At 37.8% G+C, this 18763-nt stretch overlaps 2 protein-coding genes across 13 annotated transcripts; one reads left to right on the forward strand and one right to left on the reverse strand.

The window, feature by feature from the left end:
- Window positions 1–23: 23 nt before the first annotated feature.
- On the forward strand, window positions 24–16703 carry LOC127935180 (tropomyosin alpha-3 chain). Of its 12 annotated transcripts, none has more exons than XM_052532814.1 (10): window positions 25–295; window positions 1247–1372; window positions 8520–8653; window positions 8757–8874; window positions 9189–9259; window positions 9611–9686; window positions 12061–12123; window positions 12665–12734; window positions 12931–13009; window positions 13784–14152. In XM_052532814.1, exons 1-10 carry the CDS (start codon window positions 182–184, stop codon window positions 13785–13787), a joined length of 855 nt encoding a protein of 284 aa, XP_052388774.1. In that variant the 5' UTR covers window positions 25–181; the 3' UTR covers window positions 13788–14152. The 12 variants fall into 12 exon arrangements, with proteins under 12 accessions (XP_052388772.1, XP_052388774.1, XP_052388775.1 ...); XM_052532815.1 differs by lacking the exon at window positions 9611–9686 and adding an exon at window positions 10636–10711; XM_052532812.1 differs by lacking the exons at window positions 9611–9686; window positions 12931–13009 and adding an exon at window positions 10636–10711 and having other exon boundaries at window positions 24–295.
- LOC127935182 (prostate-associated microseminoprotein-like) lies at window positions 16621–18481 on the reverse strand. Its single transcript, XM_052532824.1, has 3 exons — window positions 17813–18481; window positions 17615–17723; window positions 16621–17528 (listed from the first exon to the last, which is right to left on the reverse strand). The coding sequence occupies exons 1-3, from the start codon at window positions 17904–17906 to the stop codon at window positions 17372–17374; spliced, it is 360 nt and encodes a 119-aa protein (XP_052388784.1). The 5' UTR covers window positions 17907–18481; the 3' UTR covers window positions 16621–17371.
- Between the last annotated feature and the right edge of the window lie 282 nt (window positions 18482–18763).

Genomic DNA, 18763 nt, shown 5'->3' on the forward strand with positions numbered 1-18763 from the left:
GATATAACTGCCCTCCCACTATCCCTAGCTGAGTTTGGTCTCTCTCCACTTTACTCCCTCTCTCTCTTTCTCTGTCCACGGTCCTCGCTTGACCAGCTCCTGTTCCTGAACCGCTAGCTCTCACCTTCCGCACTGCCACTTTCTGTTTCTCGTACCGTGAGCCCTACTCACCGACACCAAGATGGAGGCCGTCAAGAAGAAGATGTTGATGCTCAAGCTGGATAAGGAGAACGCTCTGGATCAGGCAGAACAAGCAGAGACCGACAGGAAAGCAGCAGAGGATAGAAGCAAACAGGTGAGGCGGAGGTCGAAAGGTCAAAGGTTGTGAAAAATAAAACTGATATTGACTTGGGAGTTGGAAAAGCTTTATTTCAGTGCTGTTTAGGGAGAGTTTTTAGTTTGGGGGACCAAATGTTGAATCATTTAAGATGTGGTTTGAATGCTTAAACTTTTTTTAATTGTGGACCAAAGCAGATCTGAATATGAGACAAAGATCTAAGTGATTTTGCAATACATTTATACATTTGTACATTTGTTAAAAGGCACAGTCCACCCAAAAATTTTAATTGCGTCATTATTTTCTCCCCTCTTGTTGTTCTAAACATGTTTGATTTTCTTTCAAACAAACAGTTTCAGCTCCAATTGACTTCCATAGTATTTTTGAGATCCAAAACCACAGAAGTGGTTCTTGTTCTTGTTTTCTCTAGCACAAAGTTGTGCATGAGGCGCAGTCAACGATGCTAGAAGTTTCACTTTTGATTGGACTATCCGTTTAAGAATATGATGCACCTGGTCAGTGATGACAACTGTCCAAAGACCCCTCTTAGAAAAAAGGCACCCACCAGAAAGGCTTGATATCAGAAGACTAGATACTGAACACTAACAGTTGCGAGGATGTGATCTGCCACTGAAAAGAATGCAGGGCAGATAAACAGTCTTAGCAAGAGATGGAGAAGGGAGGTACGGATAAGGCTGAGGATGTGTGAAAGTCGCTTATGACAGTTTTTTATATTAACACAAGGTATAGCTTTGGTAAGCAGCATATCTTAACTCATCACCAGAAGAAAGTGGGCAAAAAAATCTCTGGAAAGTGTTGCTTTGTGCCAACTTGAGTTAGAAGTGATGGGGGCACGAGGGTATGTGTGAAGATGTATTATAGTGGATGATTTCATTCCGATAATATTTCTCTCCCCCCCTCCCTTTTTATCTCCTCCACTCTCCTATTTCCTTTCTTTCTTTCTCCCAGCACGAGGATGAGCTGATTCAGATGCAGAAGAAACTGAAGGGAACTGAAGATGAGTTGGATAAATACTCAGAGGCCCTGAAGGACGCCCAGGAGAAACTGGAGATAGCTGAGAAGAAAGCTGCAGATGTGAGTGATTGACAATCACAAAGCATCCAAACACACAAACACAAATGCAACTCTTAATACTTAATCCCGGAATTCTTGTTGATCCCACCCCTCCATTCCTCTCATTCTCTCCATTCACTCCTCCACAGCTGACACTGTCAGCCCCCTTTTTTGACTGTGAGGTCAACTAGCCACTAATTTCTACCCTTAAATGTTTCCATACTGTTATCTAAAATGCCTTGTCAAAGTTTTTTTCAACATTTTCACAATCTTTTTAGAGGCAGCATAAATGCAGTGTAATAATTGGCCTAAGTATATAAATTATATGTATCTTTTGTCGTACAGTATGAGCAATCACGTTTAAGTTTTACAGTTCGGCTTAATGTGTTTGATTCACTAAAAAAAATCAACACATTAGAGTCATTCGTTTGAGAATTATAGCATATACAATGGTCGCGCTGCATAATGTTCATACATTCACTACAAAACCGTTTCAGGAGAATCATTCTTACAGAGTCAGACCACACTGGTTGGCCTACATGCTTTAGATTCACTAAAAAGAATCGGCTCGAATGAGTCATTTGTTTAAGAATCAGACGTGCATTGAGGTCTGGAATTAAACCACACCACGCTGGTTACGTCTGGTTTCTCCCAAGGTTTTTTCTCCAGTAATGTCACAGAGGGCGTTCAATTGGTTCCTTAACACTGACTCCTTTGGTTTGCTTGGTTGGGGACACAATTTCTGGCAACATTGTTGACTGGACAGACAAAGTTGGAAGAGAACTGAACTGAGATGGACAATGACATTACTGAATCAACAATCCACCACATGAGGTGATACTGTGCATACTGTATATACTCTTGCCTGCAGGCCTCAGTGAGAAAATCACCACCTTGAGACTGCTGATTTAGCAATAGACCTAGAATAGAGGAACACAATGGAAAAATAAGAAAGAATCTTCCAGGCATGAACAGACTTCAACAGAACATACTAAAGGTGTAATGCTTTGTGAGTCTTGTGTTTTAATATTCTTCTTGGATAGTTATGTTTGGAGTGTTTTTGAAAAATAATAGCTTTTATCTCTATCATTTTTCAACATGGACTTTAAAATTGAAAACTATTTGCTAATGCTTTCATATACATCTCTTATGCAACTCAAGAACTGATCCATTTGAAATAGGCAGAAGACTCTTCATTGTTAATTGCCATTGAAAAAGACTGGACTCTCAACGCTCACACCATGTCTGTCTGTTGCCTGACATTATCCCTTTGTTCTGGGCTCCAGATATAGCAGGCACACCTGTTGTCATACAGTTCGACATTCAGATGGACTAAATACCATAGGCTTTGAAGTGTGTGTGTGTCTGTCTGTCTGTCTTAAATGAAACTAAATTAGTCTGATGGGATTTTAGGTTTTAGTTTCTAGACCAGCTGAACACCAGCTTAACAGCTGTGAGATCATCTCTGACATTACAGAGATAGGGAGACAGTACTGTAGGGAGACACATTATAATATAACGTTGTAATGTGAGGAGGATTTATTGAATCTGGCAACCCATAATCAGACAAGCAGCATGAGGACAGTAGCTTCAAACAAAGGGTGAGTGTGGGTTGCTCCTTTACAACTGTCATTTCGAAATCTATTTTCATCCGAACCTTGAGTCAAAACTTCACCACCAAGCTATTACTTACCTTGCTACCCCACACAGTTAAAAAGAGTAGGATTTAGAGTACAATTAGTCATCATCCTACAGTGCAAACTTGATAGACAGACCGACCAGACACAGTGATCTGGTTTGAATCCCGGGGGTGGATTCTTTAAATAGAGCTCTGAGCAAGCGGCCTAACAGTGTCAAGAGAAGTCATAGTGAAAATGTGAGAGGTTGAGGATAGATACAACCTTTGCTCATAAATGTATACATACAGTACATCCATAAATGTAAAAATAGCATGAACACTGTCACAGTTCCTTGAGTTTTTCAAATGCTTGATGAAATATGTGTACAGCTGCTGCGGGAGGGTGAGGGGGTCTTACCATGTTGATGTAAGTGAGCATGCGTTTATGTGAGAGTGTCTTGAGGTCAGAATGTCAAACCATGAATCTCGTCACCTATGACCTAAAGCATCAACAGGCCATTAGAGACATAAGCTTTAGTTTCTCATCAGCTCAGATCTCTGCTGTCGAAAAGAGTTAAAATGCTCAGTTTAGTCTGTTACTTCTTGTCTCTTATCACAGTTAGATTTTATACAGACATACACATACATACATACAGTACAGACCAAAAGTTTGGAAACATTACTATTTTTAATGTTTATGAAAGAAGTTTCTTCTGCTCATCAAGCCTGCATTTATTTGATCAAAAATACAGAAAAAAAATAATATTGTGATATATTATTACAATTTAAAATAATTGTTTTTAAATTTATTATACTTTAAATTATCATTTATTTCTGTCATGCAAAGCTGAATTTTTAGGATCATTATCACATGATCCTTTAGAAATCATTCTAATATGATCATTCATTATCAAAGTTGGAAACAGTTCTGCTGCTTAATATTTTTTCAGAACATGTGATACTTTTTTAGGATACTCTGATGAATAAAAAGTAAAAAAATAAAATAAATATATAAATATTTTGTAATAAAAATATACACTACTGGTCAATAATTTGTGGTCAGTAATTTTTTTTCTCTTCCTTTTTTTTAATAAAATCAATACTTTTATTCAGCAAGGATGTGTTAAATTGATAAAAAGTGATAGTAAAGAAAATATATTATTGGAATATATATTATTAGATTTTTTTTTAATAAATGCAGTTCTTTTTAACCTTTTATTCATCAAATATATTAGACATATATATATACAGAAAATGAAAAGCAAGCTGAAAAAGTAGAAAATTATTTTATAGGTGGGGCTTTATGTTGTGACAATCTAGATCATCTGGCGCCATCATCTGGTGAGATGGTGGCAACGTATGATGTAAGTCTAAAGTTACAAATGGAGTCAGAAAATTGTTCCACAGCAGTGAAGGGAGGGTGAAACAGGAAATGATGATGCAACATGATTTTGCAGTGCTCGTCTACAACAGAATGATTCAGGATCAGTCAACATTCCTTTACCTTTAACATTGTTCTGAAGCTAAACCGTTAAGATCCGTCAATATTAAAAGTCTTAGTAGAAAGAATTACAAAATGAACATATAAAAGCATAGCCTTGGGTTTCCTTTGAACAGTGTTCAGGACATAGTGTACGGATACTAGAAAGATTGCACATACAGCATTACTATAGTCTTGTTCGGTTTTGCCCAGGCCTGTGAATTCAGCTTGTTTTATGACCTCATGTTATCCTGTGGGTAAATTATATAATAGAATCTCTCAGTAGACTTAAATCCAAATCACAATGTCAGACTACTTCATTTAAAGGAAATATACAATTACACATTGTTTAAATCTCTCAATTTCATATGTGTTCCTTGAAGGTCATTTAAAAAATGAAATCATTTTAGCTATAACACAACTCAACATAACATAATCTATAGAGAATAACTATGGCAGACTAGAGATCGACAAACATTTTTACTACCAATAGTGATTATTTTTGTATATTTATGTTGTGGCCTTCTTACACCCAAGTTGAAACATGAAAATATATGACTATGCTGTTGTCATTACTCAGACTGCAATAAGAAACTGAATCAGGGTTTGTTTGTTCAGAAGCACAGGAACTTCCTGTGACACCATCAATGGAATTACACGTAACGACAAGTAAAGGATTTGTGACACTCCTTGTTCTCATTTACAGCCTGAATATGCCAGACTTAATTCAGTGGATGGTGGTTCTGAAGGATTACAAATGACGCATGAGACCAAAACACATCATTTTCATTGTTAAAAAGCATCAAAATGTAATAATGTATAATTTAATAATGATATGCATACCACCTGATTGTGTTGACATTGATTTGCAGTTGTGGCCATTTTGGCTCGCTTAGATTGATTTATGGATATGTAATATTCAGTAATCACAGATTTGATTGTATGGACAACTATACACAGTTATAGAACTGAATCAAGTTGAGTGAATAATGACAATGCCGTTTTTAAAGTGTATATTTATATGTATAAAAAAATATTTTTAAAGAGATTTTAAGCATTGTAATAGAATTTAAATCATGTTAAGTTGTCACCCTAGTGGGCCCGGCCCTCTGTGAATAAGAACAAAACAATCATGGCAAAATTATGGATCGATAAGATTATTTGAAATATATGCTATGAAGAAAAAGATAATTATTCATATATTATGATAAAGTATACTTGTACAAAAAAAGAGGAAAGAACAGAAAAAAAAAATGTCATGGATCCCATGAACTGAACTCAAAATTCCTAGCATCCTAACGATCACAAAAGCAAAAGTTTCCCACTGATCTAGGAGCACATTCCTGGATTTTAAGGAGTGGCTTGGAATGCCAATGACTTATTTGTTCTACGTCATGTACCTGGACACGTGTAAAACAAGGGTGGCTCTTCCGTAAGAATCAAGCAGGTCATACAAAAAAAAAACCCTCTACTGACCGGAGATCAACCGTAAACGCGTTCTGTTGGGACTTGACTCCGCGCTGCCGCTGATCCGGGATCAGTTAACCACATTCTCGCTTCTATAATCGTTGGGGACTGGGTGGGGTATCCGGAAGTGAGCCGAAAAAAGAAAGAGTTTAGGCAACTGAGCAAATTGGGGTTAGAGAAAGCAAGGGGAGGGGAAGAAAGACTTCATGACATTAAAACTCATTCATTAATTCGAATGAGAGACCGAACGCCTGCTCGAACATAAAAACGGTTTGCCACGTCCTTGCTCGCGCTTGATTCAACTTTCAAAACCTCCTGGCCGAGTTTTTCTTTTTACAGACACTATTATTTGTATCTAATAAAATTTAAGGAAGCCTCGGTCCAATCAAAGAGACAGGCGCGTGAAACATCTGATCCTCGCGTTACTTCACTCGCTCTGGGTTTGACTTGTTGGCGGGGCGTTGGTGCCTTGGACTTTTTTTTTTTCCTCTTCTCTCCTTCTGTCCTTCGCGGCTCGGTCCACTACGCTGCTCGAGAGGAATCTGATTTATTCGATCACACTACTCCTAAAACCAACACATTAAAATGGCCGGATCCAACAGCATCGATGCAGTGAAGAGAAAGATCAAAGTTTTACAACAGCAGGCAGATGAGGCAGAAGAAAGAGCCGAGATTTTGCAGAGACAAGTCGAAGAGGAGAAGCGTGCCAGGGAGCAGGTAAGTGTATCAATGTATCCACAGCGATACTTGAAATCACGCAAAACCGTCTCATTTCTCGATACAGTCGATAGGTTGTATCATATGCATTTCTGTGGAGGTCGTGTGTTTTTACTGTTAGATGGTTATTGCTTAACCTACAAGCTAATGCGCAAACTGGCTCATCTTCATGTAAGATTTTCATTTGGACCCGCGTGCATAGTTCATAAAAGAAACCCAAGACCCAGAGCGAGATATATTGTTGTATATAGATAAAGAAACCAGTCGATGGCATGTTACTTTTTGTGCTTAGAAGTGCTAACCTCAAGATGGGTTTTAGCTCATCCTTCTAGTCTCACATTGTTTGCTGGATTTTTTTTGCGAGTGAGGCCTAAAGGAAGTAACAAAATAGATTCCGCTGAATAACTCGTGCTTGAATATTTCTTTAGAGAATCTTTCATTTGTGTAATTTTGTGCCCAAATAGGTAGTGCTTTTCGCGTCATTGGTTCGTTATCGTTCGAGCACGATAACATCTGGGTCATCAGGTGCTCATTCGGCACTTTGAGCTGCTCACGCATGTCACTTGGGCTTTTAGCAGCCTATAATAACCTTTGGAAACTTTCGTGAATTTTAACTGAGTTAGACACTCGTCTGGGTGTTTTTTTTTTTTTTTTTTTGCTTTAAGTCTTATCACTCAACCATGCCTTCCGTCGTCTCATTGGCATTGCGTGAGATGAACTCACCCCGCAGACTTTAGATTCCTCAGTCCTTATTAGGAGCGAAACTCCAATGTTGGTTAGCGGTGTCGTCACATCCGGAAGCCGTGCACGAGCGCTGTTTCTCAACTGACTGGGCGCGGGCCGCGCGGGTGTTAACCTGTTTTTATGCTTCGTGCCCACCGCGTAAAACTTGTCAGTGGTCTTAGACAGTTGTTTTTACTGTATTACCCACGTAAATCTTCAGTATTGTTAAAAATGTGACTTTTTATTTCAATAAACTTACAGATGTGCCCCTCCTTATTCAGTTGTACTTATGAATGAAAGGCACGATCGCAAAAACTACCTCAGGATTTGTAGCTTCTGACACAAGTTATTTTAGACATTCTGTTAGACTGAAAATTGTGTGATTCCTCTTGAAATAATTTCAGAATCTTGAAAGATTCTGACATCTGTTTGAAAGAGTTTAGGTACATATTAACTAGATAAGGCTAGGGCCCCAAGAGCCCATTCCTATGTTGTTTTTGGTTGTTATATGGTTGCTAGGGTGTAGTATCTGGTTGCTAGGGCGTGGCTAGAAAGTTTTTGTGAATGACTGCCTGCTATCAGAGTCAAAAAAATCCCACTACTAAGTCTCTACAATATTGTGATCCAGAGATATCAATTTCCTTTACGTCTGAGGGTTTTTTGCCTGTTTTTTTTGTCAACTGGGTGAACATCAGAAAGTCACAGCACGCCTTTCTTCAGTAGGCAACATTTGAGGCATCATTAACGTCCATAACTCAAAAAGTGTGACATGTTCCATGCTGAAATTTGGTTTTGAACAATGATTTGAATAATCCCTTTCCTTAGTCAGAGCATTATTAATACTAATGCCTTGCTTAAAAAAAAAAACTAGTCACTGAGTACACTCACTTATTAAAAAGTAATTGCCCATTGCAAACATAGTGGTGCCACTCTGCTCAAGCAGAAGTTCCCAAATGATTCCACCACATGAAGTTTTTCCATTGTCTTATTGGTTTCAGTTTCCAGTTTTGACTCCATGTTTGTCGTCTTGGCTTTTCAAAATTATCAGTGTTTTACCAACTTCATGTTCCTTCCTTATCTCATCACTTCATGCTCCCTTGAAATTCAGTGGAATATTGTATCAGCACTAATCTCCTGTTATTTTTTTCATGTTTGCCTTGTAGGCTGAAGCAGAGGTGGCCTCTCTGAACAGGCGTATCCAGCTCGTGGAGGAAGAGTTGGATCGTGCTCAGGAGAGACTGGCCACAGCCCTGCAGAAGCTGGAGGAAGCTGAGAAGGCCGCAGATGAGAGCGAGAGGTTTGTTCGCCTAGTCAGACAGGGATACGTGTTCAGAGAGAGGCTCATTCATCCCACCCTAACTTGCCCTACTTCTGTTCAATTCAATCTCTCTGTGGAATAGAGGGATGAAGGTGATTGAGAACAGGGCTCTGAAGGATGAGGAGAAGATGGAGCTCCAGGAGATCCAACTCAAGGAGGCCAAGCACATTGCTGAGGAGGCCGACCGCAAATATGAGGAGGTAATTTAACCAGCGCTATTTCAGTATTATTTATATAGTATTGTAATATTTATCTTTATTTTGAAATAAGCTTGTATTATTGTATTTTTTATTGCTCAAAATCTAATAATTATTTTTGTTTATTTAAGCTTCAAATCAGTTCCAGAATTTTTATTTTTTATGGTTGTACCTTTAGTTAACAATAGCAGTGATTTTAACCACACCATTTTGCACAAAGCCTGATCTCATGTTGTATAAACATGTTTTCTAAGTACAGATCATTTAATAAAATGTAAAATAATGTCATGACTGGAAAATATTGATGTGTGTTACAGGTGGCACGTAAGCTGGTGATTGTTGAGGGAGAGTTGGAGCGCACAGAGGAAAGAGCAGAGCTTGCTGAGAGGTTAATTCAAAATATACATACACTTAATCAAACACATTTACTTTGAATACAGACCACACATTGCCCTTTTGAGCTCATTTTTTTTCCTAGCGTGTCCATTTAGTCTTATTAAAACTCAAATTCATTGTTCTCTCTGCGTGAGGAAATGGCTCATTTTGCATGCTCTATCATAACCATAATACTCCTTTGTGTGTGTGTGTGTGTGTGTGAGAGAGAGAGATAGAGAGTGTGTGTGTGTGATTTCATGGCCTTGACTCATTTTTAAATTCATATGTCCCTTCGCTTCTCATTTGTGTTTGGGCATGTGACCTTTAACCTGACATACCTTCCCCTCCCCACTCAAACTAACAGCAATGCCAAGCGGTTGGAGGAAGAGCTGAGAGGTTTTGACCAGTCACTGAAGAGTCTGCAGGCCTCAGAAGACAAGGTATATATGCTGGTTGCAAAATTCTGTCTATATGTCGGACGTTATGTGTTTGTTGGAGATGTGGGATGTACAGACAAACAATTGGGAGAATGCCGTTTTCTAGCTGGATCTGGATTTTGGTACCTGAGTGAAAGTGAGCAAGTGAATGGGCAAGGAAAAAGAAAAGCGCATAAAACAGGACTCCTCCTTCCAGCACTGGTCGTTTTTAATCTACCTGGTTTATCTTTCCACCCTATCCCTTCATCTTTCCACCTTCCTTCCGTTCATCCAACCATCTGCTTCCAGATATCATCCTTTCGTAAACCGCATGAGTCGTGTTTACTTGAAAGTGGCATGATGTGCATGTTTGTGTAACGCATTTTTGTGTCTCGTCTGCTTAAAGCCTAAGCGTACATATTCATGTTCCACAACAAGCTGCTTAGGACAGCTCATGACAGCTTTCAATTTTAAAATCACACTAGTTTTGCTTTCTTGATGCTTAATGTCTGCTATTTTGGCATGCGACGACAACATAAATACACTACTTTTATAGTTCTTCCAAAAAATGTCAATTTACTCATGTTGTTCGAAACTCTTATGATTTTATTTCCTCTGTGAAACTCAATAGATATTTTGCAGATTTTCTTGTTTTATATTACGACATTGAATGCTGACTAGGTCAAAAAATGGCAAAATACCACTAAAGTGTTGAATACAATGTGCACTATATTTTGTGTGTGTGTTTTCAGAAGAAAGTGATATTAGTTTTAAATGACATGAGGTCGAGTAAATGTCCGTTTTTATTTTTGAGGGAACTGTCCTTCACAAAACGATCATTCTATTTTTCATGTGTTGAACATCATCTCTATTACTCTGCCACTGCTGCTGGCTTGTCTTCATGTCTTTCCTTTGCCCTGTGCCCCTTTCTTTTCTGCTTCCTCTAAAATCAAAACGGCTGCTCTGTATATAGCAAATGTGCTGAGCTGGAGGAGGAGCTGAAAAATGTCACCAACAATCTTAAGAGTTTGGAGGCCCAGGCTGAGAAGGTAGGGAGTGTGTGTGTGTGTGTATGTGTTTCCTTCTGCACGATCTCTGATTGGTTGAAGTGTTCATCCCTTTTTATTAACCCTCAAAGGAACACTGATTCAATCCCCCACAAATTGCCTTCCAGGCGATCAAATATAGGCTTCCTAATTACCAAACCAGTGATCTAACTGGTCATGTGAGCATAACATGAACACCCTCATTTACATGTGCCCTTTTCCTGGTGTACAACTATATATCATCATCCAAAACAAAAGGCCAAGTATGTCAGCCCAGATTACAGTGGTAGACCATTGCATCAATAAAAAGCTGTAATTGGCCTCAGGGATACAGTGAAGACAAGACCCCCTCTCATTTTCCATGTCCACATCGCCATTAGACGAGCTGTTATCCAGCATGCCTGAAGCACTGTTGCGTAATGAAATGAATGAAGTGCCACCATTTTGGTCCCTTACAGAATCAAGCGCAACCGGTCTCGGAAGCCTTTAGACTAATAAAGCAGAAGTGACTCTAATGAATGCAGTGTTGCATGTGACTAGCTTTTGACAGAAACACCCATTCATTTGCATGTGATTCTGTGGCATGCCGTGTGTGTGTGTGTGTTACAGTACAATAGATTTCTTTTGATGGAATTCTATTATTGGATCTCATTTATTTTCTTAATCAAATCTATTGTTTGTTGCACTTTATGGTTTGCATAAGTATTGTTTTTGGTTTAACTAGAAATCTACAGAATGTAGAAAGTGTACTACTATCCCCCCAATTCTGTTCCAATAGCAGATTTCAAAGTGGATTTTTAGGCATTTTTATACTCTAGAATATAATTTTGTAAAGCCTGATTCACTTGTAACATACTATTGCCTAAATAATATAGATATAAAATAACAGGCATTTGAGGTATCAGCCATAGCATTAAAATATTACAATTATATTCATTTGCATCAGAATTCTGTCTGTTTTTCCCTTTCTATTTTACCTGGTGTTTTGTTGCTGTTGCGGCTGCATTCCTGCACACATGTCCCGATCTGTTTAAAGTTCTGGCAGCTCGCAGCAGCAATCTTAGCCATCGTGTCACAAGCCTTGCACAACAGCAGCAGGCCAGGACGCAGCCAGCCTGCATAGAAACTGAGAAAAAGAGGTGGAAGACATGCCTCATTATGATGTCAAAACATAGACAGCTGCGCTACTTTTCACATCAAGAGCTGTTGTAGAAACATGTCAGCATTAAAGTGTCATCGAAGTGAAATCGGTTGTCTGTTTGAAGGGTGTCAAACTCGCAGATGGTGTATGTGTGTGAGTGCTGAGTTGCAAGATTCTCATAAGACCCCACCCCAACTTATTTTCCCTACAGTATTCCCAGAAGGAAGACAAGTATGAGGAAGAGATCAAGATCCTCACTGATAAGCTGAAGGAGGTGAGAAGATTTCACGTTAGGGCTGCTAGTCTTGATGTTAACTTGTGCATTAAATGTATATAGTTTCTTCCATTTGTGCTCATTCTGTTCAGTGACTGGTGCGACTAGCTGAAACCCTTTTATATGCTCCAGCACAGATTTCCACATGCAGTGCACAGTCTGCACACAACATAATCGTGTATCAATAAAAGGAGAAATCAGTTACTAGGACTTCCTCATGTTTAATCACTTTGATTGAAAACATCCGTTCCATTTACAGTTAGGCAGTTAGCAGATCCAAAGTGAAGAGGAACAAAAGCAAGTCAAGGAGCTAACAATATTTGTATTATACAATACACTTGTTATAAACCTGGAAATGTTATAACCAATTTAGCCACAGTTCTCCATTATGAAATGTAACATTTGAAATTTTTAGATAAGTTTAAATATCATTAGGTTTATTTGTGATTTACAAATTGATTTTATTTGTATTAATGTTGAGTAACCTTTTCAGGTTTATTTTAACTTATGCAGAGTTTGATCACATGTCTTCCTCCTCTAGGCTGAGACCCGTGCTGAGTTTGCCGAGAGGTCTGTGGCCAAACTGGAGAAAACCATTGATGATTTGGAAGGTATGATTGTCATTCTCTTTAACACGTTTTCCTTCCATATTCTATTCATAGCATTATTTTCCTGTCTGCTTTGACATTTTATTCTTTATTTGCTGTTTTTCTTCCTATCTCCTTTTATCTTTCCTTCATACTCTTTCCTTATCTGACTTTTTCCTTCCTCTATGCTTTGTCTTTTTTTCCTTGTGTGTGTGAACAGATGAGCTTTACTCTCAGAAACTCAAGTATAAGGCCATTAGTGAGGAGCTGGATCATGCCCTCAACGACATGACCTCTATGTAAATACAGGCTTGTGCATGTGTGTGAAGCTCTACTTACGGTTTGCTGTTGCTAGTTCAGCTGAGATTTGCCGCTGTGGTGGATTTTGAGTCTCGTGACTGAATTGGTTATCTAACCTTGAGCTTCATAACCTCTGATTGTATACTTTTGCTATACAGTATAAAGCTCAGTCGCAAGGAGTTAATAGTTGACAGGAGCTGTCGTTTTGCTGTCAACTGCTTTGCGTCTGTGTGAATAATGTCGTGACTTGGGCAATTACTGTAGTGTGATTCTAACTTATATGCACCTGTCAAGTAACTAATATGCTAACAGCATTAAATGGTTTCTTATTTGCCTACAGATAAAGGGGACATTTTCTACCCTTCATTAACAGGCTGATCTGTTTTTGCAGGGCCTTAAGAGTTTAAGAGAAGCAGTACCAATTCCTACCATGTTTCTAAATATAGAATAGTGTGGATCTGCAAATGTGGGTGGTCGTATGTTAATTTCTCTAATAGTTCTGACCTCCTAACCATACAGCACTACGAGTGGCCCATTTTATAGCTTGCTTTCTATAAATAGGAGTTTTGGGTTGTGGGAGAATTAAACGAAGAAAGAAACCCTGTTTGTCCTTTTTTAAGGTTCATGTTAATAATAGTAAGGAATTTTAACCTAAAATTGGTGTTTTCAGGGGTTGTTTGTTCTAGCATGCATGTTTAACGCTTGCATGTTCGGTTTGCTCATTCAGAAATGATGACATTTTGTCGGTGTTTACCATTGGTGTCTATTTACAGATAAAGAGTTTCTGGACTGTTCTGCGGCTGACTGTTACTTCAAGAAATCCTTCTTCGTCTTCTCTGACTGTCCATATATGCTGCTTGCTTCTTCTTCGATCCCCTTTTCATGTATTTTTCTATGTGCTTGTGTCTGTAGTTTCAGTTTCTCCATTTAAGCCCTGTTCTGTTTCTGCTTTCTTTGAATTTCTGTTCTTTTAGATGTTCATTATCTGCCCCAACATCTTCCTCTTATCTGGATCAGAGTGTATTCAGAGACTTGTGTTCTTCGTTTATCCCTTTGTTTTAGTCTCTGTTGTGACCTTTGGTGTATTTTTCATGCCTTGTGTCCATGTTTATTGAAGGAAAAAAAGCTCTACTCTTTTTGAATGTCTGCTTGTCTCTCTTTATTACAGTGGGCTGGTGTTGGGCAACTAGGCATTTACCAAATTGAGTACACATGAATATCTTGTGGTTGAAAGATAAAAGCTTGGCTAAGTTTTCAATCACTAATTGTAATTAAACGCGAGTTCAAGCTTTGGCTAAGATTATCACTTGTGTATATGGCTGAAATAAAACAAAAAGGCCTCAAAAAGTTATGATTTTAATGCTTACCAAAGGGCAAAATATCTTGGCCAACTAGAGGAAGTTTAACAATCTTAAAACAGTTATGCTTTATTTTTAATACATAACACTTTATAATGATGGTTTCCCTTATTTAAGACCTAATAAGGTTTTACACAAAGTAGTGTTAAATACAATCAGTTGTTGAAGTTGTAAAAATCAGAAATTCATGTTCCTTTTGAAAGGCTGCCCCCCTTTTAAAAATAAAACTAAAGACAGGCTTGGAAAGTAGATATAGGGGTTGTTATAGATTATAGATGGTAGGGGGCAGGCAACTCTTCTTTAGGCTAGAAACATTGATTCTTACTGGCCACTCAAATCTGTTTCGCTTTTCCAAAAAGGAACATTTCCATTTAGAAATGGAAGCTGGTTGCCAAAATGTGAGAAGTTCATCAGCTGAGCAACTGCAAAGTGATTGTTTTATTGGGGGATGTAATGAATAAATGTTTAAGGAAGATCTTAGCTATTCACTAAAACAGCTGTCTTTTCAAGTCCTTTTCTTTCTAAAGTCTCAACAGATGGCCTGATGTCATAGAACAAAAGTAAAAGTCTGTAGTTCAGCCTTCTAGCCCTCTGAAACTTGGTTTATTGTTTAGTTATTTTTACCCCAGTGCTGTGGTTAAAGCAAAGCACTGACATGTCATTGTTGCGTAATTGTAACACTGGGGGATACAAAGCCAACATATTTGAATTGAATGTTATCTGCAGTATCTGTCACCCATACATTTGAGTGGTTTCACGAGTAATATTTATTAAAGCTGAATTGTAATTCAAATATAATGCTGACGCAGAGGATTTGTAGTGGTAGCTTAACATTGTATCAGAATGTATCCATTTGCATTTTAGTCTCCAAAGGATTTTTAAAAAGGAGTTTACAACCTAATATGGTTGCTTTGGAAAACCATCTATACTGGTTCTTCAAGGAACCTAGGAAGTCTTAACTTTAGACCTTGTAGCCAAATCAAAAGTCTATATTATTATAAAAACCACACAAAGTGTTGAATTGCAATATGATCTTGAGGTTTATTTAATTTTTTGCTGTCCTTCTGGGATTTTTTTTTTTTTCTTCATTGCAGAGAAACTGAGAAGTGCTAAAGAGGAGAACGTCAAGATCCATGCCACTCTGGACCAGACCCTGAGCGAGCTCAATAGTTTCTAAGGAAGACCTGGAGCAGGAAAAAAAACGTCCTCTTCCCTTCCTGACACCCTCATCTCATTTTGGTTTCTTTGTCTCTGCGCACCTGATTCTTCTGTTTTTCTGATCCCTTTTCTTTCTTTATCTGCTGGAGGATGGGCTCACCAAGCCAACCAGTAAAAATGCGGTGCCTCTCGGTGCTTCAAAAGTACTTCAATCTTTCTAGAACATTTAAGCTTCACTGCTCATCTCCTCAGAAAATCCCAAGTGGTTTCAGGAACAATCTACTATGGTATTCCTAAAGTGTCAAATGTTAAATGCTAGCCATATGGTAGCACGTTGGTCTTTGACCATCAGCCAAAACTCTCAATGATTTTTCATTTTACTTAAAGCTGATTTACTTAACATTTTGTATCAGTATCAGCTTGGCTTTAGATTCTTCTTTTTTTTTCCTGTTGGTCATGTGACAGGATGTTTTTGCTGGTCTTGTTGATGCCTGATCCACTGCTCCTCTTCACACTCTTCTTCCTGCACAAGTTTCTGCTGCTTGTTTGTCGGTGTCACAGGTTTTGGGACCAAAACCACATCATGTGGTCTGTAACAGTATGCACAACCATGCGAGGAACTTTTTGTTTTTTTATTATTAAAAGCATTTGCTTCCATTTGGAGTTTTTGAGTAATATATGTATTCTTTGATGGGTTTAATCCCCCTGCATTTTAACACAAAACTTTACTTTTGCAAACCACTATTTGAAATCCTGCACTGCTATGGGCTTATGGTGGCAGAGGAGCCCAAGTCATGGTTTCTTCAGGTGGCATGCTTTGTTATTTTCAGTTAGTTTTAATTGCTTTAAAGAGCCATATTCTACCCAGGGAAGAAAGGTTGAAGATTATGATATAAATTTTTTTTTTTGTTGTTTTTTTTTGCGCGTTCAAAGCAGTGGCACTGCCAGATTCGAAAGGTCCAAAAGCCATGCAGATCTAAATCTGTATTATGAACACAGTAAATGGGAGCGAAATGTAACACTTAATAGTATACAGATTAAAAGGGGTGAACACGTAGTTTTAACTGGAAAAAAGCCCACAATGATGTGTAATCACTTGTTACTGTCTGTTTCTTGTGTAATGATACTTAATTTTTTTTTTTTTTTAATAAAGACCATGATTTTTACTGTCACTGAACCAGTGTTTCTCAGGATCGAAGTCTCTTCTGGTTTTCTTGCACATTCAGATGGTTATTGCCATTTTATAAAAAAATTATCTGTAGTGTGAATACTAGAAACCGAAAAATGCACTTTCCAACGGTCACTAATATTTATTTAGAGACAAAAATACCAGTTTTGAGATGGGCATCAGTACGGTTTGTTCATTGCTGGAAAAAAAATCTAATGTCACCTTTTAGTTTTAAGTCATGATATACATACAATGATTTAAATTATTTTAAAATGACATTTTTAGAATCTTGAAATGCTAAGAAACTTTCTGAAGAGGTTCGGATTATTAGATAATTAAGACCCTTCTGTACTTCAGATTCACTCGTTTTAAATAATATTACTCTACTGTTCAAATGTTTGGGTCAAAACTATTAAGCAGCTCAACTAAAATCTGAAGGATCATGTAACACTGAAGACTGGAGTAAAGGCTGCTGAAATTCAGCTTCGCTATCACCGGAATAACATTTTCTAAATATATTACAATAGAATACAGTTATTTTAAATTATTATTTAAAAAAAACTTTTCAAAAAACAGTAAAATATCGAACAGTGTGTACCTACATGTACATTGTGAAACATGGTGAAAACGCTGTATATTTGAATAGTGTTTTGCATATGTTAATTCACTAGTGCAGTCTAGAAGAGTGGGTCGTTCTCTGATTTCCACAGGCGGGTTTTCCCCCCAAACAGACAGGGAAGTTTATGGTTGGCCTTCATCACTACAGCAACTGTGCAGGAATCTGGTTTTCTAATGGCCTCGCACCAGGGCGGGAAATCGACTGGCTGCTTTCCACTAGATAACAGTAAAGAGCAAAAAGTTTCATCATCAGCTGCATATAAAGTGCTTATAGTCATGTAGTATGTGCCTCTGAAACTCACTGTTCACAGCAGCCCACTCCAAAAGGCTCGAAACACACACACTGGAAACATTCGTCATTTATCCAGGCCTCCCCGATGTCAAATACACGGCCGTTGTGCTCACAGCTGGCTGAGGCAAAACGGTGCTCATTAACACTTTCAGTCACACATCAAGTTTAGCCCAACAAACTATATATTGTATTGTGTAGTCCACTTTACCTTTTGCGTTGAAGTAGCATTCTCCACTACTGGAGACTCCATGACAGAGCTGAAGGACGCTAACCACGCATAACACAGCCTGTAAAACCTTCATTTCGTTTGTCTGAATGTCTAGAAATAAAAATAGAGGTCACCTATAGATTTATTCTCAGTTGTTTGAATTATTGGGTTCAGGTGCCGTGAACCACCAGTGATCTTTTTGTGTTTTTAATTGCATCAAAATAATTATAAGCCATTCGATTTCACCTGATGATAGGATATTTACAATTAGGAGTGATTTTATTCAATGTTGCATTATTCAGTGTAATGTAGCTTATAGCTGTGTCTTTGGAATACATCACCAATAGATTTTATTAGATGTTATGGAAGCCAGATATTGTATAAAACATAGCTATTAACTTCTAATTTTACGTTTATCTTTTATTGTCATTATAAAGTGATTTTCGAGTCTTAAACTTAGATTATGGTATTTTTATTTGTTTTCATGTGATATGTTTCTTGACTTTTTATTATTATTATTATTGTAAAGCACTTCCTACTGCACTCCTTGTACACTGTCAGACAAATGTGCAAAAAATTTACCAGTACAACAGCTTATCACTGGGGCAGTACCTTCAGAGGGACATCTTTGTACCCTCTTGACCACTAAACAGAGTGTATTAGTACCTTAGAGTAGTAATAAGAACCCTTTAGGTAGTATTATGTACTTTTATGGTGCTATTATGAAACATAAAAAGTGTTCTTTGGGAATTGTGACAAGCTGTTGTGCCCATAGAAGAACATTTTTTTACACATTTTTTCTGAGAGTGTATTAAAGGTGCTATAGAAATAAAGTTTATTATTAATAATATTGTTTCACATATTATGCTCTTAATAAAATTCTTTTGAAAGTTGGTTATCATTTTAGCGTCACATCGCTAAAGAGATGATATAAAAAGGAAAACAAATCAG

Source organism: Carassius gibelio, chromosome A19, assembly GCF_023724105.1.
Source record: "Carassius gibelio isolate Cgi1373 ecotype wild population from Czech Republic chromosome A19, carGib1.2-hapl.c, whole genome shotgun sequence".
Classification (NCBI taxonomy): Eukaryota; Metazoa; Chordata; class Actinopteri; order Cypriniformes; family Cyprinidae; genus Carassius; species Carassius gibelio.